The following is a 25,004-nucleotide window of genomic DNA, read 5'->3' as shown; positions in this document are numbered from 1 at the left end:
TGAACAATTACTAGTTTCAATACCATCTTCTGGATACGTATTACTATCATACTTTTTAAATTTTCTGTCTCTCTTGAGGTATCTTACTATAATGGTGTTGTCAACACTAGAAAGATATCTTGTTGTAATGGTGGTTCTAATGTTAGCACTAGCAAAGTTTAGTAGGGAGGATGCTACTACAAGAGGAATTCCTTCTAAGTGACTATGGCATTCAAAATGAGGCTTTATGGGCTGCTTGTTAACACATGTTCTCATGCTCATATAAAATTAATGTGAAAAGTTGCTTTAATTGGTTCCCATGCATAATTGATATTGATAATGGGGTGGTATAAAATTGTAATGGGCATATCCGTTAGTTAGTTATGATGGGTCAACAACATTGAAACCATCCAAGTGACATTTCACCTTGGAACAATCGTCGCTCGTGCGAAAACACGAAGTTTATGTAAATGAAAGTTGTGATTGTAGTGGAATTAAAACCATCGAGAAATATCAAAGAAGACGCTGCCTACCAGTTTTGAAAGACAACCAAGGCATTGAACAACTATTTGCGTTAGGATGTAGTGAGGGAATCGAAGGAAATTTGGCAGCCCTAAGTTGCCATTACTATTGCCAATAGCACATTCAATAGTAACCATAAAAGGTAGCCACTTATAAACAAAACCTCGAGGTGTTGACAGTCAGAATATATTGTAATAGCTTTGACGTATATATAGTTTTGTGTTTAGATGAGAATGAAGTGGGCTTCATCCAGGGTTCGGCTCAATCCTCGTCCATTCCATGCAGTGGTGTTTAATTCGCCAAGCAAGAGAATATTACGTGAGTGTTCAGAGTTAAATCAACAGAAATCAAGGACGTGTGATTGTCAAATTATTGCTCCTCCCTTATGATTGAGCGCTTGATGCGATGGTCATTATCCTTGGGTGATACTTTTATTCCCCATTTTCTATTGAAAAAGTAGCGTTTTTCTGTTCGATTATGATAGGATTGGATGAACGCCGGTTTGGGTGGATGTAGACCCATGTTTTTTTGTGGTGATCTTCAAATGTCTTGAGGATAAGAAAAAAATCCTTGACCAAGGTCCATGGTTTTGGGGATGAGTTGGTCTTCTAGTGAAGCCATGGTTTCCCAACTTCAATCCTCTCACTATGTTGCCGATGACTACTCTAGTATGGGTAAGATTCCCAGTTTTCCCATTCACTTTACCCATCTAGATCTCTTAGAAAAAGTGGGCAGTTTTATTGGAAGATTCGTCAAAGTAGACAGGGAAAGACTTTTGAAAGGCATTTTCACCTATGTTTGCATATGTGTTTAGGTAGATCCCAATGAAGTTTTGCGAGATAAAATTGAGCTCAAGTGGATGGGAATTGTGTATTCCCAACCCCTGGACTATGAAAATACAACTTTTCGATATAGGAATTACCAACAAGATAGACACCTTCAAACTGTCTGTCCCTTTCCAATAGGGGCTTCCTCCTTACAGTCATCTAAGAACTCTAGCTGCAGTTGGAGGGATCTTAAGGAAAGAGAGGGATCCAAAATGTAACACCCCTCCCTTGTGTGTCAAACTTTGCAAACCTAAGCTGAGAAAAGCTAGGTATGATGTGTAATATAAAAAGTAAATACATTATTAATAAATTAATCACTTGGAAAAGCGAGACACCAAGAGATGAGATTCTTGCCAAATCACATTGGTGAATGGGAAAGGATAATTCTTTCATGGTAAAGCTTCTCGATTTAATTCTAGATAAGTTGGATGGATTGGAGATAAATATCCATTGAGAAAAACATAAAAGTTGTACGGGAGAGAAAGGCAATCTTCTATGAGGAAAATCCTCATGGGAGAGAAAGGTGAGCTTTTATGAGATAAGCCTACGCAAATGGATAAAAAGATCCATAAAAGCGAGACACCGCTAATGGAAACCATATCATGAAATAAGGTATTAAATACCCATTGCATAGATCAATTGGAGGCGGTTGATCCATGGCAAGAACCTCGACTCGGTGGTGAACTGAAGAGTCATTTCTAGGTTGGGTAGCGGTGCTCTGTTTTCCAAGTGTCGTTCTCTCTTTTGATCTAATTTGACTCACTTGCGTGGATTGTTCTGTATGTTGGTTTCTTACCCTCTATGTTATAAATTCCTTAGCATATGAGAGAATTTGCTTGAGTTTTAAATGCACTGCATGTGGCGTTAATGAGATGATTTTATGGATGCTCGCATATGAACAATCATGGTTTGCAATCGCATAAACATTGCCCCAGAATCGATCCACGAGCCACCAGATCTCTCTCTACACGACTTCCAACAGTTCATCTGCGTTTCTTCGTGGTCAAAACGATTTCAGAAAAGGTATTTTTCTGCAAGAGAGTGCTAAAATTGCAAAGCGCCATTATTTTCTTGTCGCCGTCATGAATCCTCTACGCCTTGTCCTAATGAAATTATTTAGAGTTCTTGATTGGAAAAATTTGCCATATTTCAACTTTCTGGAAATATTTCATTAAATAAGCTATTGTATTATCTAAAATAAATCTGAAGAAAGAAGCCGTGCTCAAAACAATGTTTTAAGCAGCAAATTTCATAAGGGTTATTTCTGGTTCAGTTATTCTGAGCTTTCAATGGAAAATTTTGACTCTATTTTGGCTTACAGGCAAGATTTCATAAACTAACGCTCTCTATAAATGGACTAGACAAGGTTGTGCTCAAAATTTTGTTTAAAAAATGGCAGAGTTTGGGAAGAAGTTCTTTAAGTTAATGGATCAGCATTCAGATGCATTTCGAGTGGTTTGATTGAATGATTTCTGTCTCAGTTCCGCACATTTAAAAGTTTTGGAGAATGGGAATTGATAATTCTGGTATTTGATGGTGTTCTATTCAAATTACACAGAAGAAGATAGAAAGCTAGGGCTCACAACCCCTACCTAAGAAATTCTGGTATTTGATGGTGTTCCCCCAACCAACCAATTGTTAGGCTCACAACCCGGCTAGGCAAGGTCAAGTTTAGGAACAACCTAGCTAGGCGAAGTGAGAGAGTATCGTAGTTAAGCACTGCAGGGTCAAAGAGAGAAGGTGAAGGGTTGGATGCCTCACCGATCAATGGGCTAAAGTAGGGGTTGGGTGCTTTGTCAAGCCCCCCCGCTTCTTATTCACCAGTGTCGTGTTGAGAGCAAGGAACATTCTGGCAAATTCAATATTAAGCATCAATCTGCGATGAAACAGGGGATTCCTCTATAATCGGCTATGGGCTTATCTAGAAGGGCACCTCCTGGCCTTATGACTGGCATCTACACCTCCTTCCTTCCATATGCTAAGGTCAATGGTGAAGTGGGTCTAATCTCTTGCTATGGAACTTCATGCATGGACAAGGAATCAATATCTACCTACCATGCCAAGGGGACTATTAGAAGGGTACTAAATAGGACTAAAGACTATTGGCTATTGGAATGGCTAAGTTATACTAGATCTAGATCTTTATCTCGGTAGAGAAGAGAGTAAAGAAGTGAAACGTAGAGATGCGAGTATCATATGTCTAGACGAGTATAATATGTATAGAGCTCGAGAACGAGTATCATATGTCTTTCTTATGCTCAAACAATATTCTCATTATTTGCTTTGTAGCTTCTCAATCCATCTCTCAAACTCCTGAGGGTCTCCATCTAGTTAGGGGAATTTTTCTTCAACCTCTTTCCCACCGATTCCTCTTCCTAATGATGATAGGATTTGGGCATGTTGTATTCTACCATTCTGCTGCTCATTTCTTTATCCTTGCTAGAATTTTCATATTATTCTGTGTGTGTGTGTGTTTGCACACACATGAATGTTAGCCAATAAAAAATAAATCAACTCAATTTACTGATCACCTCAGCATATCTGTAATAGGCATGTTGATATGAAACTAGCTAAAATTTTAAATCCCATAACAATATGCATATTAGGAATCAAAATAACATTTAATCAACCTGTCAAACCAACAATCACATCAAATGCAAAGTCATCATTAACACACATGTACCATGTAACAATTAAATTATCAAGTCAATTTTTTTTATTGTGTGGGTGTGTGTGAGCCTCTTCGGGTTTAGTGATTGCTCTTTTATGATCCACTCTGTAACTCTTAACAAAGCTTCTAACTTTATCTTTCAAGGCCCATCTAGTCCAAGTGTTGGACTTGGACCCTGATACCACTATGTAACTACCTCCCTTCCACCCCATTAAAGGTTCCCAACCAGCTGAGGGGGGTGTTACTTATCGTCAACCCGATCCCCAGGGTCCATTACGAAGATGGGGTTAGAGAAAACTCTAATTATTGTAAGTCTATGGAATTAACTTTCGATATCACCATTGCATTTAGCTTGTTGAGAGCTTTCCGACAATACCAATTTTACCTTAATCATATTCCTAGATCAATAGTTACACTTGATTAAAGCTCATCCTATCACAAGAGGCCATGAAAACATATAAACTATGGCCTTTGCATAACTTTGACAAGACATCTTGGTGAGTCCCACCATCAGGCCCACGTCATATCGTTACAAGTTATTTCTACCCACGGTGCTCGGTGTCAACCAAGAAGAAGGGTGGCAGGAGGCGAGCGGTAAAGGTGGACTCAAGGTTCCACTTTGGAACTTTGATCGGGTCAGCCATGCCTCCATTGATGCTCTCACTATGTTGTAGGTTACAAAGAACTCAACAACAAGTGATGAGCAGTGGATGGCAAACAACTCTCCCAACGCTCTTAGTTCCACCTAGGCCCCACACTCAACTCTTTTGTCTACACTAAATTGCGTTGGTTATTGTGTTGATTTGATTGGTTTATTGAGGACATAAACGACAACTGATGGGTGATGGTCGGCGCCAGTTCATGCGGCATGGTTTTGTTGGGATGTGGTTCCACCAGTGCCCACTTAGTCTCGGGCTCACTAGCATAGGGATGAAGTTCAATTCTCACACTACCTACCCGTCCTAATGACGTGGATGTAGTGGGCTTATAAAGTAGGATGATTGCTACCTCACCTAGCCTAACTACTCAAGGCCTTAATGTGTAATATAACCCAAGGCCTAAAGCCCAACTCTCGATTCACACTAAATAACCAGTGCATGAGTGGTCTGAACTATATGTTCATCAACATGTTCTTAGGGTACATTTACGTATACATAAACACATAACTACACTTTCATCATGAACATAATAATAAATAACATAGCCCAAGTAAGTATCGAAACCATAATTTTGCAAATGTTATTCCACTCATGAACATATCAACGAACTTCACAGCCAGGGAATTATCACATTTACAAACACACAAGATATTGCTTCAAAACAAAAGTCATCATAGTCCATAAGACAATATACACAAACATGTTACACTTATCTATGTGTTTCAATATGGTTGGAAACTGAAGGAGGGACTTCAACTCTCCATCCAACCATAGGCTAGTCACACTGTAGCCTTTATTGTAGCTAACCACCCGCCCCTTCGAACCAGATCTAAAGTTCGAGGGGATGTGTATTCAAGGAAATTCACACCCAAGGCTTAATCACATAACCATGATGAGGAGTCCACTGTCTAGGTGGTTTATCAATCACTTTCTAGCAGTAACCACCATAGTGATTCACTTGCTCTTTGGGTTAAAACACATGACTTCACCTAAGGCTAAATGGGTTATATCTCAGTTCCAAGAGGCGAAATCCATTGCTTTTGGTGGTTTATCAGTTGCATATTCATGGCAAGAATCGTAGGGGTCCATAATCCAATGTCCAGGTGGTTTATCAACCTCATGGCAAGCACCATAGTGACCCAATTCCTCCAATGAGTTCCCACTGGCCCTCCAAGCTTAAACACATGGTTCAATGGCCTTCATGCGGTCACAAGAAATGTATTCCTAATTCACAAAGCATTGGGTTCAATCGCACCCATCTTTACACATGTTATCTTCTCACCAACAACTTGACACAAATTTCTTCTCTAGTGTCTTCTCCCAAGACTCCCTTGTTTCACAGTCTCTAGCATTCTGCATGTTCTTTGTGCAGCAAGCTTCTGTACCCATTATTATGTGCCTCTTCCACACACTTCGACTACTCTTCCACACTCTTCAACTTGTTGTCTAGTCATCTTTTTGTTTTCCCTTAAGGCTATCATCCTGTCTCAGCCACATTCCTTGAGGAAGGGGGACAATATGGGTGATGTCCTGTCTCAGCCACATTCCATGAGGAAGGGGGACAATATGGGTGATGTCCTTCCCCAATCTGCCCATTCCAAACTTCACTGCATGTTAGCGCAGTCAAGGTAGTCATGAGTTTATTTTCACATAATTTACATATATTCAAAATTTACATAGTTGTATTCACATACACCAAGTACAATGAACTAAAATTATTACACATACCAGAATTTATCAACCATTTAATTTATATAACCACATTAATTATTAATTATCACAATTATATTATTTCTTCTAACATACATCACCCATCACCTAACACCACCCACCACCTAACACAATCCCATTAACAAATGCAAATGAAAGAAAATAACTATAATCAACCATTTTTATATTTATTAATATATTGATATTTTAATTCATAAAACCATTTTTCAGTTTTCCTTCCCACACAAAAGTCAACCATCCACTCTTACGACTACATAATTAACTAATATATCAACATAATATATACTAACTAAACATATAAAAATCATAAATGTTGAAGGACACACCGTTGGGCAATGTGAAAACCAAAGATGAAAAAATTAGTCTCAACAAATCAATACGAAAACGTCAAATTAGAGGGCTATTCATATTCATTGTTATGAGGCTGGTGTTGCCATTCCACACCGATAATACATTTTGATTCAGAAGGCCTCTGCTCCTGCGCTGCTGCGATCTTTTCCACGTAGTTCCCTGCTTACAGACTCTAATACAGACCAGAACCAGAAAATGGCAGCTGCTTATAGCCCTCTTCCAACATCGTCATCTGCAGACACGGTGCCTACAATAACGACGTTGCCAACGACGCCGACCGCCGCTCGTGTTTTCTTCTCTGGGCTCTTAGAAGGTACCAACAACGCCCTTTCCCAAAGGAGGCCATGGCCGGAGCTCGTAGACCGCAACTCCCTGGCAAAGCCCGCATCCATGGCAGAAGCGGTCACCAGGGTCCGCAAGAACTGGACATACTTCCGCGTGAATTACCTCCTCCTGCTCTCTGGCGTTCTCGCTTTCAGCCTTTTGTCCAACCCTATCTCGTTTTTCCTCCTCGTTGCTCTCCTAGGGGGCTGGATCTTCCTTTATCTGTTGAGGAGGGAGCCCCTGGTTCTGCTCGATAGAACCTATAGCGACCGGGAGGTGCTGGGAATCCTGACAGTCCTTACGATTGTTATCGTCTTTATGACGAGCGTCGGGGCTGTGCTCATTTCGGCGTTGATGATCGGGGTAGCGATGGTGTGCGCACATGGCGCGTTTAGGGTTCCTGAAGATCTCTTTTTGGACGAAGAGGAGCCCGTTCCTGGATTTCTCTCCTTCCTCGGCGGCCCTACCCCGGCTGTTGCCAATGTCTGAGGGGTTTTCCATGTACGCAAATTTGCTTAATTTCTAATTTTTCAGTTTGATCTGTATGAATTTTAAGAAGAATAGCAGGTTTAAAAAAAGACCATCTTAGGGTTTCTCTTTTTTCTTTATCAATTGGGGTTATTTGAATCTGGGAAAAGACATCAGGGTTGAATTGGGTTTCTATGGACAAAAAAATCATCGTAAGGTTTCTCTATTTTTGTTTCTGGTGGGTTTATGTGAATATGGGGGTAAACATTATGGTAGAATAGAATTTCTATGGATTCGAATAAAACGCGAGGGGAGAAAAAATGACTTTATATCTTTTTTTTTTTCGATCAATTTATGCAGTTTTCTGGTTCAAAGAAGTGACGGAAAATAAGAGACAGACGATTAATTGAAATTGCCATTGTTTAGAAAACTTGTGAAATAATTCATCCCACAGTGGGATTCATTTTTCCCTTGCGTTTTATTTTTCTTTAATTGAGGAAATGACTAAAAAGCAAGAAGAAGTCTATTTAGCAGTGGCATCACATAGAGTAGAGATAGAAAGTCATATACAACAAAATAGAATAATGGCTGAAGAGCTAGAGACAGTGAAAAAACAAAAGGATGCTTTACAGGTACAGCTTGAGGAGGCAGAAGAGAGATCATCAGTAATAAGGGAGAAACTGACTATGGCAGTGAAAAAAGGAAAAGGGTTAGCTCAACAACGAGAAAATTTGAAACAATCTCTGGATGAAAAAATAGTAGAACATGAGCAGCTAAAAACGGAGTTGCAGTTACGTGACTCTGTGATTAATGAACATAAGCAGAGAATCAGCGAGTTGTCAACTGAGCTGGAGCGCTTTGAAAGTCTAGAAACAGATGTATTTTCCTTAAAAAGTCATTGTGCCGAGCTAGAGAAGAAGTTACTTGATAGCAACAATACAAGACAGAGTATAATGAAGACATTAAACACTATTGACTTTACAGATGAAGTTTTATACCAGGATCCGGTCAAGAAAATTGATTGGCTTGGTAAATCAGTGAATGAACTACAGCAAAAGATAGGTTTTGCTGAACAAGAAGCTACAAAATTCAAAGGAGAAGCTAACATACTAGCCACTAAGTTGGATAAGGTTTTTGAAAGGGTGCACTCCCTTGAGAGTGAGCTAGCAGATGCAGAAAACAAAATCTCAGCACTTTCAAATGCAAAAAAGGCAGTAGAAACAGAAAGTGACCATGAGATACAAAAAATCAAGGATGATCTGGCTGCACGCACTGAAGAGTTAAGAGAAGCTCATTCAAGGGCAGATGACCAGATTTCCAAATTGTTGAAGCAACACGCTCAGTTGAAGCACTTAAAGGAAGAATATGGCTGCTTGCTCTCTCTTTTAGCACATGATTCTTCCAGGACGCAAGAGGTCTTGAGAAGTGTGGAGCTCTCTTTTCAAGATATATTAAGTCAACTTGATGCTTCAAAAGGGTTAGAGTTGCCTAGTATTGATCTTATGAGTGGATGGACTTATCCTAAAATTAAACAACCCAAGGAGGTAATGCCAGAGTGCCATTGATTGTTGAAATTGGTGTGATATATCATATAAAAGTTTAAAACCTGTTTTATAAAGTTTATTATTTTGTTTGTTGCGGGTTTTATCATATCACTTTAGAGTAACACTAGATGGGTTATGCTTCATGAACCTGCAGTCTGACCAAAATAAACTCCTTCATCCATAGGATTCACTATTCAGTAGTAGACCATTAAGGAAATGAGAGACATCCATAGATATGCAGAATACAAACGAGATTCAAAATATGCCCATAGTAATATTTAGAGGTCAACTATTACGATTGACAACTCTGCAATCTTTGGCCATGCCCTATTGGTTTTCGTCTAATACTTACCCATTAAATGTCCAGGTCAAGAAATTCTTTGATTTGAATATAGTTTTCAAAGGGGTGCCTACACGAGAATTGGTATACTTAACTTCAAATGATGCTTTATTTGGTGGATCTCTTGACCGACCAATATTAATGGACTAATGTTTGGATCTAACTATTAAAATACTTAGCTATGATCTGTCAAACTTGTAGTTAAATTAGAGCTCAAAACTAAAAACTGTTAGAAATTTCAGGGTCAGATATCAAAGGATTCTGACGCCATGTTAGAAATTAGCATATATCTTGCAGCGGAAGAATTTATACTTTTAGAATTTTATCTTCTGTCACCATTTAGAGAAAACTGTTACCATTGATTTACAGGAATTCACATATAGTAGAACAACATGAACTTGCTTTAATTTAATAATGCAGAGTACGGAAGAGTACAATAGTGTGATGCTGTGCTATATGGCACTAATGACCCTCAAAATGATTTACAGCTCACAGGCCAACTCAGAACTTACAGCTCTAATATCCCTGTTACAATATGTAAGGCTTATAGAACCCTGTAATCATTTTTGCCTGTAAGGCCACTTATAGACACTTATATGCTACGTCAAATCTCAGAGCATATTATTCTAGGGTTTGGTCGTTTGAGTTTTCAGATCTTGATTTCAGTTTCTGTTCCAAATTCCAGCTTGATTGTGTGCTATGGTGGTTGCCCATGTTCTTCTTTTCTCTTTCCAGGTGGGCAGGTTTCTGGGATATTCAGCACCATTTCCCACCTTCTGGTTTGGCCCCTGAAATTATTAGGGCTTCACCATTCATATCCTGCTTGCTGGCAGTCTCAACCTTTGGTACTTCTTCTATATGCGCTGATGCCATCTATTGGCACTTATATTCTTATATTCACCCTTATATTCTTCTTTTGCAGAGGACAATGCAGTTGTCAACTGCCTTTTTTCTATTCGATGATCCCACCTACTGATCCCACCTAAAATGCAAACCAGATGATGATCTTCTGCCATCTGCACATCTGGCCCAGTGAGAATATGTAAATCTGACCAGCTCAATTATCTCATTCCAGGTATACCACAGGCCATATCTCAGTGTTCCTTATATATGACGTAGAATCTTCTTTTCCGCTCTCAAATAGCTTTTCAGAATCAGGCATCAGTGTTCCTTTTATGTGACATAGAATTCTCTCTTCTGCCCTCAAATGGCTTACTTTAGGATCATCCATATATCTTGAAACTACTTTTAACTGCATAATTGATGTTAGGTTGTGTTGTAAACTAAATCAGGCTTTTGACGAGCTGTCAGTGTAGTGTCCTATTGACAGGCTTACTTTTTTTCATCTGTGTTTAGCTTCCATAAGAATATCCTTAGGCATGCACTTTGTCATCTAAAACTTTTTCAATGGGTTTTATGCATGCCTTGTTTGAGATAAAAAAGGTTCTTTTAGGATTTTGCTAAACCTCCTTGCCCAAGTAATAATGCAGAACTCCCATGTCCATCATGTTAAATATCTTCATCAAATTCTGCTTCATTGCCTTCTCGCAATTGCCTGTTATAATTAGATTATCCATGTACAGAGTTGCTAATAGCAATCAGTGTTCCATGGGGACGTGTTCCTTAGGGTGGGGGCTGCACCTCCCATGTTTTCCACCCTCCAGGGATAGGGGGTTGCTTGGGGAAATGTTTCCCCACATCCCCCTTTGGGGGAAACTCTGGGAAATGCATGGCAAAACATTTCCCTAGTGTGGGGGACACATTTTTTCAAAAGGGAGATGCCTGCCCCCCCTCCCCCTCCCCCTCCCCTCCAGATTTTTGGTCCATCAACCCATGATGTAATGGTCTAGGGTAATTTTTCCCTAGAATTTCTTAGGGCACTTGGGCTTCAACATATTTCTTCTTCTTGCACAATAGCTGAGTTCAATAGAATTAATACGTATTCAATAAAAGTTCAATAAACCCAACAGTGAATATATCATTCAACAAATCCACCAAACAGTATAATCCAAGTTCCACAATATAGTTTCAATAGATCAGAGTAAATTCAACAATACAGAAGTACCCTAACCAGAAACATCAAATTATCCAAGTACAGTTTCCTAACAGCAAAAACCCTATGTGAGCTCTTGTCTGGACAAAATTCCTAAAGTGTCACCAAACCGTACTTATTTCCTGCCTCTGTATTGTCTTTGGAAAGCTCAGACCTCTTCCACAAATCTCAGACTGTTGCAACCGTAACCCTCTCTGCTGTGTACAGGTACTGATTCCTTTCCAGAACTTCAGATCTACCCAAAACAGGAAATAATTTGTTCTCCAAATGTCTCTGGTCCGCTCAGAATCTTTGCCTCAGGTAAGTTTCGGTGCCTCAGACCTCTGTTTGAAAAGACCTCGGTTGCCTCAGGAACACATCACTTCTATCACAGGAGTCTTGGGTAACACAAACCCCACCGTGGCCCTGATGTTGTTTTAGAATGGAGGTCTTGGTCTACCTGTGCAGGCTTACTCCTGTGCTCCATATTTTTAGAATGTTGTTTTAGAATGGAGGTCTTGGTCTACCTGTGCTCCATATTTTTAGAATTGTAGAGATGGTTTCATTTAAGGGCCGTCGAAAGCTGTTTTCAGTTATTAAAGTTTTTCATATCTGTAGTCTTTAGTTCCTGTTATAAAAGTGAGTGGGTATTCTTTGCTGCAAGGAAGGTTCTTGTTTTGGGGGTTGATACCGATGCAAAAACTCATTTTAAATTTGACAACATCCAATTTCGGAAAAATTGCATGTGAAATTTAATTTTGATAGTTTTATCATTTATGATTTGAATTTTATAGTCATTATCAAAAGTTTCTTTATATGTTGGACTGCTGTAGTTGACGGTATCCGTAATGGACTCTGCATACACTCTATATGGATGGAAGATAACTTTGGAGTAACGCACGGCCTACAAGCAGGAGAGTGAATATCTGACACAGATTTGTCTGACTGCTAGGTTCGGATTGCAACCAAAACTTAGGCTTATGAGAGATTTTATTTGAACTCATCCATGAAAACTTGAAAATTGACTGACATGACCCAGCTTATAGATAAATGTATCACAAATAGAATAATGGTTACAAAGTATGGCAGATTGTCATAAAATGCAAATTCGTTTTTGCAACCTTCTGAGAGGTTGAGCAGATTTGGAATAATCAAAGTTGACTGTCTAAGATGACTGAATCCTATACGCTCTGTTCATATGTCTCCCCGTTGTCCAATTCTGCTCAAATTTTGTCCCTCTGTACACCTATGGGCAATATCTCTAAAAATATGTCCCTCCACACATCTAACATTCCTCTGTAGTAGGTTGTTCATATTTCTTCATTTCGGTAAATGTGGACGCATTGCTTTGTTGTGCATGTTGTGGGCATGTAGCCCCCTGCTGCATGTTGTAGGCTTTAAGAGATGGTCCCTGCCTTCCTATGTATTATCTATAAACTCCTAGAACATGTGTTCTTGGTGCCTCCCTATTCCCTATACATGATCCAAAATCTACAGCTGCTAAATGACTTTTCTTAGGCCCTCAAATAATTGGCCATCAAGGTGATCTGTGATGACCTCCACCCAAAGCCTCCTCGGCAACACATGCTCCTTGAACCTAATGCAAGGTGCGAGGCATTAGTATATGAAAACTTTCTCAAAAACTTTCAATCCATATACAAATTTATATATTTTTAAACGTTTCTATGTTCGAGTGAGAGATCTCAATAGCCCCGTGAATCTAGATTCACAATCTCCTATGGCTCTGTCTACTGGGTGCATTAACTTCATTCAATTAACTTTCTGTAAGCCCTTTTGAGAGGTAACGTTTTTGAACTTGCTACTCAATAATTACCTAGTTTACCAAAGGAATATCTAACCCAAGCTGCAGTAATAAAGTCTTCCACCATAATAAGGTGTTACTCTTAACATAAAAATTCAGCATCTGTTCTTTGTGATTAGTATAATCATGTACCTAGCCATGTTCTCTCTCCACCAATATCACACCAAAACCTTTTCTCGTTCTTTATATGGGTTGCCTCTCGGGAAAATTGTTGATTCCTCACTCAAAATTGAATTACGACTAGATTCTATGTTTAGTTAGTATTTTCATTATATCAGTGATTTTTTGAAATGATTGCATCGTGATTATAACTTCACAAATAGATATACTATTCTGACCCCTCTCTCTTTGTTGAGCAGGTTGGCATGTAATTTGTACTTGGGTTCACTAATAGATATACTATTCTGATCCCCCTCTCTTTGTTGAGCAGATTAGCGTGTAATTTGTACTTGGTTTCATGCGTAATGACCATTTGTTGCCCTATCTTTTCCTTTTTTTTTCCTGTTCTATCCATCACAACTCGATTATGCTAGGGCACTAGGAGCGACAGTGGGATCTAATAATTTGTTAGCTTAAAGATAATTAAGATGAATAACTTTAACAATCTATACTGCATGCAGGTCCATAGGTCCTAGTGTGTAAAATTGTGCTCTCGTACCATTTGAAATGTTATTCACAACACTATAATGACTAAACTATATATATATAATTGCGTGGAATTAAATGTCCTCAATAATCTCAAATAAGTGTTAATTCTTTTCAACTAAATGACAACACGGGCTACTTTAAAGCTTCACATAATTCCATCATACTTGATATTGCTATTTCAATACTTGTGTTTGAAACATATGCAAATAATAGAGGGGGTTTCTATTATGATAATAGAGAATAGCTTCGATTATGTATAGAGCTCGAGATAAGAGTAAAGAAGTGAAACGTAGAGATGCGAGTATCATATGTCTAGACGAGTATAATATGTATAGGCGAGTATCTTCAGGTGCTCAAGAACGATTACTAAAACAGTCAGTTAATTCTGCAATTTAAAGGAGTCTAGTTTTGGTTCTCATCCACAATGTCACACTAGTCTGCCTGGGCATGGTTCTCATGGTTTAATAGTGACTTGAGGAGTCATAATACCACAGATCACTAAACACGAACAGCTAAGGTAGCCCAAGGACAATAGCCATCTTTACACATTAATTAACAGGTCTTACATTAATTATCCTAGGGGGTTTTAATACTTCCAAATGCTTAAAAAACAGTTAGCAGAGCATTCACATTACACATTCCAGCAATCTTTTCTATAAACCAACCAAATGCAGTCAGGAGAGCCCTCCTTTTAAACTATACAACCTTATTGTTAGTATGATCAACCTTATTTTAATATATAGTGTGACAAATCGTATGTGACAGGCAGGTGGAAAACTTTTCTCGCAATTGACTAAGCGACGTCCTGCGAGCCAGACTTGAGACGGAAACCCTCGTCAGAAGTATATGCTTGGCTCTTTTCCAAACAAATGAAGAGTCAATGAGGTTTTGTGTAATCACTTCTGGTATCGTATTGGGTTAACCCACCCCCTTTTTGATTCCAATAAGCAGAGGTGGTCACTATGGTAATCCGATTTCAATTTGTAGTTAGAAAATGGGGTCACAACTTTCCATATTTTTTGTTTTGTTTTGTCTTTTTACATCAAACAATAGTATATTTATTAGAACCATAGTCAACTAAACAAACAGGAAACAATTTATTTGACAGGTGGAAGAAGTGATAGGCTTAGAGCAATTGAATTGTAGGCCATGCTTCTTGACAAATTGATGAACAGATGTCTCCTTACTTGAGATTTAGGTTGGCACCATGGCACCATCCTGTCCATCATTATACACTAATCTTGTCATTATCTTCTTCACTGTGAATGACTGGCCTGTTCCCTGCAAATAGATCTGAGCATAGAGGAGCCAATCCAAGAACAGTAATCTCTAGCACAAGACAATATTAATGATCTAAATACCTAATCCTGAAGCTTGAGTTTGATTTTTCTCTACTGGTTCTGAATCTCGGATTGAGAATCTCCCACTCGTCATTATCAAACCTTCTCCTTCATCATTGGCATCAGCTGCACTGCTGAGGTACTTTGGTTGGTTGTCATTGGACTTGAGAGCTTGAAGTTTCAAATGATTATAGTAACAGACAGCCAGAAAAGCCAGTCCACACCCACTCAAGTTTATGACTGTAACCTTTTCATTTATTACAGACAAAGATTATGTTATGAGCAGCCAGTCCTTGACAAGACCAGCAACATTCATAGTCAAGGCTGAAGTCTTTCCTATCAGAAGAAACACTGCAAGATTAAGAGCCAAGGCACAAGCAGAAATGTCATGTAATCCAAATCAAAGGAAGAGACCCTGATTATCAGAAATGGGTATTCTACTAAGGCCCAGGGGGTGCTGAGAAAAACAAGGCAACAAGGAGCAACAAAGATGTGATGGGATTCAGCTTAATCCCTTTTGATGTTCGTGGAGTTTGTATGAGAACCAATTGGGTAGTCTCACATGCAACTGCACTTAACTGGAGAATCACCTCCCATGCATTCATCTTGGCCTCCCCATAAGCTGAAATAGTAACTCCAATGGATATGGCCAACATATTGGCCTCGGGCTCACCTTTATAAGCTTCTTTCTTCAGGGAAACCACAATCAAATACACAGCAATGGGAATTAGAGCTTTCAGCATTTGAAATAATGATACTGAGAGGAAAACATAGGCAGAATTTGAAAACCAGAGACCCAAAGAATACACTTATCAATACTATGGGTTCAACGAGCTTGAAGACTCTTACAATAGCAACAACCAGTGTTGAGTAGAAGCCCATGTGAATCATGGTGGGACTGATCACACTAAAGTTGTCAAGCAATGGCAACTCCAATGGATATGGCTAACATATTGGCCATGGCCTCACCTTTATAAGATTCTTTCTTCAGGGGAACTGCAATCGAATGCATATCAAATGGGCACAAGAGCTTTCAACATTTGAAATATCGATACTTTGAGAGACATGCACCAAGGGCTGCATCATTTAGGATTTGTACTCAGTTTAGGTGTCATTCAAGGGGAAGTTGTTATGCTTTCCACCACTTCATAGATTGTTAGAGTGATGAAACAAAAGAGGCTCCCTCTTGAGGCTAGATTATGTCATTCATATCAGCTGTGTTGTTGATGTCCTAGCTCAGCCAGGTCTTGCCAAAACTCTGTTGAGGTTCAAAATTTATTATAAACTGAAATGTCTTCACAAGAATTGACCTCATAAAATGCCATAATCACAAGATATGCCATACATGGCTGTGATTATGGCTCGCAAGACCCTTAGACTTTGAGCAATGAGGCTCGCAACATCACTTATGATTATGCACTCTACAATTCTGTGACCAGCTGAATGTCAAGCAATTGAACCGCGATTTAAATCCTATTTTGTCAGCAATAAGTACTATACTTTGTCTTTATTTAGTGTAGAGAACCAAGCACTTATTCTGCTCATCTATAGAAGGGACAATGGTTGTTTGCCTATGAGGTATAAGGAAATCCTATCAGATGTTTTGTATTTTCGTATGGAATTGAATCATACTCCTGCACACTGTAACATTCATATATATCAACCTGTAGAGGCTTTAATAACACCTGGTATTCTGGTTAGTGATTTTATTGGACCTCATGTGCATATCCTACATGCACAGGATGGACTATTCATATGTTACAGGGTATTATTCTTATTATTTAGGGTGCACATCTTCAGGTGCTCAAGAACGATTACTAGAACAGTCAGTTAATTCTGCAATTTAAAGGATGAAAAAGGAGGTTATAGGAGTCTAGTTTTGGTTCTCATCCACAATGTCACACTAGTCTGCCTGGGCATGGTTCTCATGGTTTAATAGTGACTTGAGGAGTCATAATACCACAGATCACTAAACACGAACAGCTAAGGTAGCCCAAGGACAATAGCCATCTTTACACATTAATTAACATGTCTTACATTAATTATCCTAGGGGGTTTTAATACTTCCAAATGCTTAAAAAACAGTTAGCAGAGCATTCACATTACACATTCCAGCAATCTTTTCTATAAACCAACCAAATGCAGTCAGGAGAGCCCTCCTTTTAAACTATACAACCTTATTGTTAGTATGATCAACCTTATTTTAATATATAGTGTGACAAACCGTATGTGACAGGCAGGTGGAAAACTTTTCTCGTAATTGACTAAGCGACGTCCTGCGAGCCAGACCTGAGACGGAAACCCTCGTCAGAAGTATATGCTTGGCTCTTTTCCAAACAAATGAAGAGTCAATGAGGTTTTGTGTAATCACTTCTGGTATCGTATTGGGTTAACCCACCCCCTTTTTGATTCCAATAAGCAGAGGTGGTCACTATGGTAATCCGATTTCAATTTGTAGTTAGAAAATGGGGTCACAACTTTCCATATTTTTTGTTTTGTTTTGTCTTTTTACATCAAACAATAGTATATTTATTAGAACCATAGTCAACTAAACAAACAGGAAACAATTTATTTGACAGGTGGAAGAAGTGATAGGCTTAGAGCAATTGAATTGTAGGCCATGCTTCTTGACAAATTGATGAACAGATGTCTCCTTACTTGAGATTTAGGTTGGCACCATGGCACCATCCTGTCCATCATTATACACTAATCTTGTCATTATCTTCTTCACTGTGAATGACTGGCCTGTTCCCTGCAAATAGATCTGGGCATAGAGGAGCCAATCCAAGAACAGTAATCTCTAGCACAAGACAATATTAATGATCTAAATACCTAATCCTGAAGCTTGAGTTTGATTTTTCTCTACTGGTTCTGAATCTCTAATTGAGAATCTCCCACTCGTCATTATCAAACCTTCTCCTTCATCATTGGCATCAGCTGCACTGCTGAGGTACTTTGGTTGGTTGTCATTGGACTTGAGAGCTTGAAGTTTCAAATGATTATAGTAACAGACAGCCAGAAAAGCCAGTCCACACCCACTCAAGTTTATGACTGTAACCTTTTCATTTATTACAGACAAAGATTATGTTATGAGCAGCCAGTCCTTGACAAGACCAGCGACATTCATAGTCAAGGCTGAACTCTTTCCTATCAGAAGAAACACTGCAAGATTAAGAGCCAAGGCACAAGCAGAAATGTCATGTAATCCAAATCAAAGGAAGAGACCCTGATTATCAGAAATGGGTATTCTACTAAGGCCCAGGGGGTGCTGAGAAAAACAAGGCAACAAGGAGCAACAAAGATGTGATGGGATTCAACTTAATCCCTTTTGATGTTCGTGGAATTTGTATGAGAACCAATTGGGTAGTCTCACATGCAACTGCACTTAACTGGAGAATCACCTCCCATGCATTCATCTTGGCCTCCCCATAAGCTGAAATAGTAACTCCAATGGATATGGCCAACATATTGGCCTCGGGCTCACCTTTATAAGCTTCTTTCTTCAGGGAAACCACAATCAAATACATAGCAATGGGAATTAGAGCTTTCAGCATTTGAAATAATGATACTGAGAGGAAAACATAGGCAGAATTTGAAAACCAGAGACCCAAAGAATACACTTATCAATACTATGGGTTCAACGAGCTTGAAGACTCTTACAATAGCAACAACCAGTGTTGAGTAGAAGCCCATGTGAATCATGGTGGGACTGATCACACTAAATTTGTCAAGCAATGGCAACTCCAATGGATATGGCTAACATATTGGCCATGGCCTCACCTTTATAAGATTCTTTCTTCAGGGGAACTGTAATCGAATGCATATCAAATGGGCACAAGAGCTTTCAACATTTGAAATATCGATACTTTGAGAGACATGCACCAAGGGCTGCATCATTTAGGATTTGTACTCAGTTTAGGTGTCATATTCAAGGGGAAGTTGTTATGCTTTCCACCACTTCATAGATTGTTAGAGTGATGAAACAAAAGAGGCTCCCTCTTGAGGCTAGATTATGTCATTCATATCAGCTGTGTTGTTGATGTCCTAGCTCAGCCAGGTCTTGCCAAAACTCTGTTGAGGTTCAAAATTTATTATAAACTGAAATGTCTTCACAAGAATTGACCTCATAAAATGCCATAATCACAAGATATGCCATACATGGCTGTGATTATGGCTCGCAAGACCCTTAGACTTTGAGCAATGAGGCTCGCAACATCACTTATGATTATGCACTCTACAATTCTGTGACCAGCTGAATGTCAAGCAATTGAACCGCGATTTAAATCCTATTTTGTCAGCAATAAGTACTATACTTTGTCTTTATTTAGTGTAGAGAACCAAGCACTTATTCTGCTCATCTATAGAAGGGACAATGGTTGTTTGCCTATGAGGTATAAGGAAATCCTATCAGATGTTTTGTATTTTCGTATGGAATTGAATCATACTCCTGCACACTGTAACATTCATATATATCAACCTGTAGAGGCTTTAATAACACCTGGTATTCTGGTTAGTGATTTTATTGGACCTCATGTGCATATCCTACATGCACAGGATGGACTATTCATATGTTACAGGGTATTATTCTTATTATTTAGGGTGCACATCTTCAGGTGCTCAAGAATGATTACTAGAACAGTCAGTTAATTCTGCAATTTAAAGGATGAAAAAGGAGGTTATAGGAGTCTAGTTTTGGTTCTCATCCACAATGTCACACTAGTTTGCCTGGGCATGGTTCTCATGGTTTAATAGTGACTTGAGGAGTCATAATACCACAGATCACTAAACACGAACAGCTAAGGTAGCCCAAGGACAATAGCCATCTTTACACATTAATTAACAGGTCTTACATTAATTATCCTACGGGGTTTTAATACTTCCAAATGCTTAAAAAACAGTTAGCAGAGCATTCACATTACACATTCCAGCAATCTTTTCTATAAACCAACCAAATGCAGTCAGGAGAGCCCTCCTTTTAAACTATACAACCTTATTGTTAATATGATCAACCTTATTTTAATATATAGTGTGACAAACCGAATGTGACAGGCAGGTGGAAAACTTTTCTCGCAATTGACTAAGCGACGTCCTGCGAGCCAGACTTGAGACGGAAACCCTCGTCAGAAGTATATGGTTGGCTCTTTTCCAAACAAATGAAGAGTTAATGAGGTTTTGTGTAATCACTTCTGGTATCGTATTGGGTTATTGTTAGAAGCGATAATTGGATTCGGATTCTCATCGAGTGAGTTGTTCTGCTTTCTCAATTTGAGAGGGTTTGTTTGGAGGGAAAAACGACAGAGGACATACAAGAATAGTGAGGGGAAAGATGCAGAGGAAGAGGATTGAGAACATCGCCAGCAGGCAGGCTACATTTTCCAAACGTAGGTGGATTGCTGAAGAAAGCTTACGAGCTCTCGGTGCTCTGCACTGCAGAAGTTGAACTTGTGATTTTCTCCCCAGCAGGAAAGCTCTATGAACTGTTTTTTAGTGCAAATCCTACTATTTTGATTCTAATAATCATGGCTATGCAAACCTCATGAGATTCTTACTAATAACCCTGGTGGTGCAAGCCCTAGTAAGTTTGATGTTGAAAAACTTAGTGTAAAACCTCCAAATCGCTGGTTTTGTTGTAGTGCTTATTGGAGAGTATATAAAAAATTTCACACCTTTTTATGAGATATGGGAGGAAAACATGTTAAAGATTTTTATTAAATATAAAATTTCCAAAATGATGCTAGTTACGTGTGATTTTTTTTTCATTGTTTGTGATTATGAAAAATGAAACTCAATGTTTTTTCATTAGTGCACACATATTTCATTATATAATTGCATATAGAAAAATCATTCCAGAGCTGATAACAATAAAAGTGAAGAATTTATGGTCCAACGTTATATTTAAGGGAGATGTTTAAACGTTTGAATTTTGTTTTTCATTTTAAGACATTTGGAGCAAATATTAGGAAGGACTTTGAGAAAGGATTGTCCTTGATTTTCGAAAATGGAGTTGTTCCTTTCCAGCCATATGCCCCAAGTGACCATCAAAGGGAGAGCTCATATGTTTTTTGGATGTTTTCTTTATAGCCATTTTTTACACATATCCATAGAGTCCCCATGCCATTGATGTGAATTACTTGTTCGGTTTTTTTTAACCAAAATTTTTACCCAAACAAGAAAAATTAAAAAAATGCCTCAAGATCAAAGACTGAAACAAAGACCTATTGACATACCTTTTAAAGTATGGAAAGAACTTGTAAAATCATATGAGAAGTTGGATGCACAAAGAAAAGCCGGCAATGAGAGCATTCAGGTATTGAATTTTTCATTAAACATTATTTAGAATGTATTAATACTTATAAGTATCTTAGACATGTATTTGTGTGAAAATAAATTGAATTGGTTTATGTTTAAGGACAAGGCATCCAAGACGAGGTTAACCAAGACAAAAGTCACTCATCGTAGTGGCCATAAAGGTTTAAAAGCACTGATAACAACCTTTGTAAGTATATTAAACATGTGATATTTTTTTAATAAATTTTGTACTAGAAGAAAGTCATTGTTATCTAATTTCTCCCTATTTACTGATTGATAGGAACTAAAATATGGAAGACCTCCAAATCATTTGGAAAAGGAGGTGCTGCAGCAAAAGAGATGGGTTGAATTTGTTGTTTGGATGGACTCTATGGTATGTAATCTTAGTTGGATTTTCAATATACTTTTAAACCATATTTTCATTTTATTTTTTAGTACTATTAGATATTATATCTTACCTCATTTTATGGTTAACATTGTATAACAAAAACATGCGTTGTGTTATGTAATTAATACTAACATGTAATATTGATTTTTTTTGTCAGAATGCTATAGGTAATGATTGCCAAGACGATGATCCAAATTATGTTCAACATATATCAGGAGATGATGAGGATGAGGATGAGGATGATGGTGGTGAAGGAGGAGATGATGATGATAGTTGCGGTGTTGGTGATGATGTGGATCAGAGTAATGAGGATGGTCAAGATGATCATGAGGATGATCTTGGTGGTGGTAGCTAGGCATGCACATGCATTGTTTTTTATGAAGAAATTATTGTGTAGAATGACATTGCTATGTTTAGATGGGTGTTGTGAATTTACCCTATATCAATGAGACATTTTGATTTTGTAATCATACGATGAGTTTGATTTATGTATGTTGTTAATTTATCGTAGAATAACGATATTCATGAAATATTTTGATTTGTTAATCATATTTGAATTTTAATTGTTTTGATTAAAAATAACACTGATTTTAGTAGTATTATGTTGCTATTTTATACATGTTTTGAAAATTGTTAATGACACATTGTTATTTTTTTGGATGGATGTTGTCAATTTCTCTTAAATTTCTTTACAAATGATTTTGAATTGTGATATCTGCTTTAATGATATTTAGAAACTATCATATATTTCACTATGAATCTATAAAGGGGGTCATATATGTAAAGAAAAATATACTCTATATAAGAAGTCAAATGCGGATGTAACCAGGGATGCAAAATTGAAAGTAAAATTGGATGTTAAACTAGGAATTAATACAAAATGCAAACAATTGACATACAAAGTGTTTTAAATTAGAAGTGAAAAATTGTGCAATAGTTGACACAAAGAAGGGAACAAAACATGGCATACAAAAGGATATCAAATTGGGCAAAAACAAGGACACATAAATGGGCACCAAATTAGATGCAAAAAAAGACGACAACTAGATGTAAAATAAGATGCAAAGTTGAGCGTTAAAAAGAAGCAAAAAACGTTACAAATTAATATGACAAATGATGATGCAAATAATTGTGTAAATTTGGGATGCAAACTTGGGTGCAAAAAAGGAAAAAAAAAAGATGTAAGAAAAGACATAAAACAAGATGCAAAATGGGGCTGAAAAAAGGTGAAACCAAGGATGCCATATTGGATGTAAAAAATGATTCCTAATCACATGCAAATTTAGGCTCGAACTCAGACACAAAATTATATCCAAATGTGGACACAAAATGAGGCAAAAAAAGATGCAAATTTGGATGGTGAAAACGATGTAAAACTAGACACCAAAAAAATGCAAAATTGGATGAAAAAGTCGGTGTAAATAATTGTGCAACATTCGACACAAGTAGACACAAAAAAATGGTGCAAAAAGGGGCATAAAATAGCTTAAAATTGGATGCAAAACTTGGTGCAAAAACAAATACAAAAGTAGACGTAAAAAATGGCTCTAAATTGAATGTACCATTAGACACAAAATAAAATGCAAAGGTGGACACAACACATGACTCAACATAAGATGCAAATATAAATGCAAATTTGGATGCTCAAAATGATGTAACATTAGATGCAAGAGATGGTGTTAAAAATGATGCAAAATTGGATGAAACAAATGACGCAAAATATGGTGCAAAATGAGATGGGAAAAATGGAGACAAATCAAACGTAAATGTGGATGTAAAAAATGGTCCAAAAAAAGATGCAAAAATGGGCACAAAAATGGATGCAAAATTTGGTGCTAAATCAAATTCAACACATGGTGCAAAGATAGGCACCAAAGCTGGTGCAAAAATAGAAGCAAAAACTAGTGTAAGACTAGATACAAAACCTGGCGTAAGACTAGATGCAAAAATTGACACAAAATGGATGCATAAAAAGACGTTAAATTGGATTCAAAATACAGTGTAAACTTGATGCAAATGATGGTGCAAAAATGGAAGCAAAGAATGACACAAAATAGGAAGCAAAAGAGAATGAAAAATAGATGCAAAAAATGACACAAAACTAGAAGCAAAACTTGTCATAAAATAAGATGCAAATCTTGGTTCAAAATTTGACGCAAAAAATGATGCATAGTTTGGTGTAAAAAATGATGCAAAATCTAGCGTGAAAAAGGATGCAAAATCAGGTGCAAAAAAGGACGCTTTAAAAATTGTACAATAGAGCCAGATTTAGCCCCAGGTTGCTCATCACAATTACAAAAAGAATGCACTAAAATCTGGCGCAAATCGCTGGTTTTGTTGTAGTGAAGGAGGGCCCAAGACACCGAGAATACAATAGAATCTAGTAGGAGGTCAGCCAAAAAGCAGGGAATGAGAAACCAAAATAAAGATATCAGTTCTGAGATCAAAAGTAGTAGTTTGGAGTAGGAATTGGATCAACTCAATAAAAAACTACAAGACACTCCTAACACAAGAAATGTTCAAGAAACCACAGAATATCACACTCCCCTACATACCCATAATATTACAAAGTCTGAGTCGATGGATGAGCAAGGGACAAGTTCGCAGCAGACAGAAATCATTCCTTCTTTGCCTGCATTTGAAATTTTCTTGAAGATGACTGAAATTCCTCCTTTAGATGTGTTCTACATCCCACTTCATAAGGATGCAGTGAGGAGACAGAGAAAAAGAAGGAGGATAGAGACACCCGAGATCCCACCTAGGAATGAGTCGATGGACACAGTCTGGAAGGATATTCCTTCCAATCCAGTTGAAAACTTGACCAGACTGTCATAGTTTATGGGGGCATATGCAACTTCCACCATGGATAAAGCTACTGAGATATCTATTTTGTTAAGGGAAAAGGACGAGAAGATAGCATAGCTCAAGCAACAACTGCAAGTTGAAAAAGCAAATGTGAACCAGTAAGCTACTAAACAAATCGCTCAATTACAACATAATATGGAAGTGTTAAAGATAAGCCATGAAGCAAACATTTCTGCAAAGAACG

General features: G+C 37.9%; 1 protein-coding gene and 1 pseudogene across 3 annotated transcripts; both read left to right on the top strand.

Moving 5' to 3' along the window:
* Positions 1–6,724: 6,724 nt before the first annotated feature.
* Positions 6,725–13,368, top strand: LOC149166410 (PRA1 family protein B1 pseudogene; annotated as a pseudogene). Of its 2 annotated transcripts, none has more exons than XR_016260857.1 (2): positions 6,725–7,565; positions 12,282–13,368. The product of XR_016260857.1 is annotated as a PRA1 family protein B1 pseudogene, transcript variant X1 (transcript). The 2 variants fall into 2 exon arrangements; XR_016260858.1 differs by lacking the exon at positions 12,282–13,368 and adding an exon at positions 7,893–8,688.
* A 4,854-nt stretch (positions 13,369–18,222) lies between these two features.
* LOC149166409 (uncharacterized) lies at positions 18,223–22,518 on the top strand. The gene is made up of 4 exons (XM_089432573.1): positions 18,223–21,565; positions 21,668–21,754; positions 21,848–21,940; positions 22,113–22,518. Exons 1-4 carry the CDS (start codon positions 21,443–21,445, stop codon positions 22,308–22,310), a joined length of 501 nt encoding a protein of 166 aa, XP_089288699.1. The 5' UTR covers positions 18,223–21,442; the 3' UTR covers positions 22,311–22,518.
* The last annotated feature ends 2,486 nt before the right edge of the window (positions 22,519–25,004 follow it).

This window comes from Pinus tabuliformis, chromosome 5_1 (genome assembly GCF_031772625.1).
Source record: "Pinus tabuliformis cultivar Carrire ecotype Pingquan chromosome 5_1, CPIR1, whole genome shotgun sequence".
NCBI classification, from domain to species: Eukaryota; Viridiplantae; Streptophyta; class Pinopsida; order Pinales; family Pinaceae; genus Pinus; species Pinus tabuliformis.
This window is presented reverse-complemented; position numbering and strand designations above follow the sequence as displayed.

Coding starts and splice junctions, on each gene's coding strand:
- LOC149166409 (XM_089432573.1), top strand. CDS start 21,443: ATGCCTCAAGATCAAAGACTGAAACAAAGACCTATTGACATACCTTTT. Junction 21,755..21,847: donor AAGCACTGATAACAACCTTT/GTAAGTATATTA, acceptor ACTGATTGATAG/GAACTAAAATATGGAAGACC. Junction 21,941..22,112: donor TTGTTTGGATGGACTCTATG/GTATGTAATCTT, acceptor TTTTTTTGTCAG/AATGCTATAGGTAATGATTG.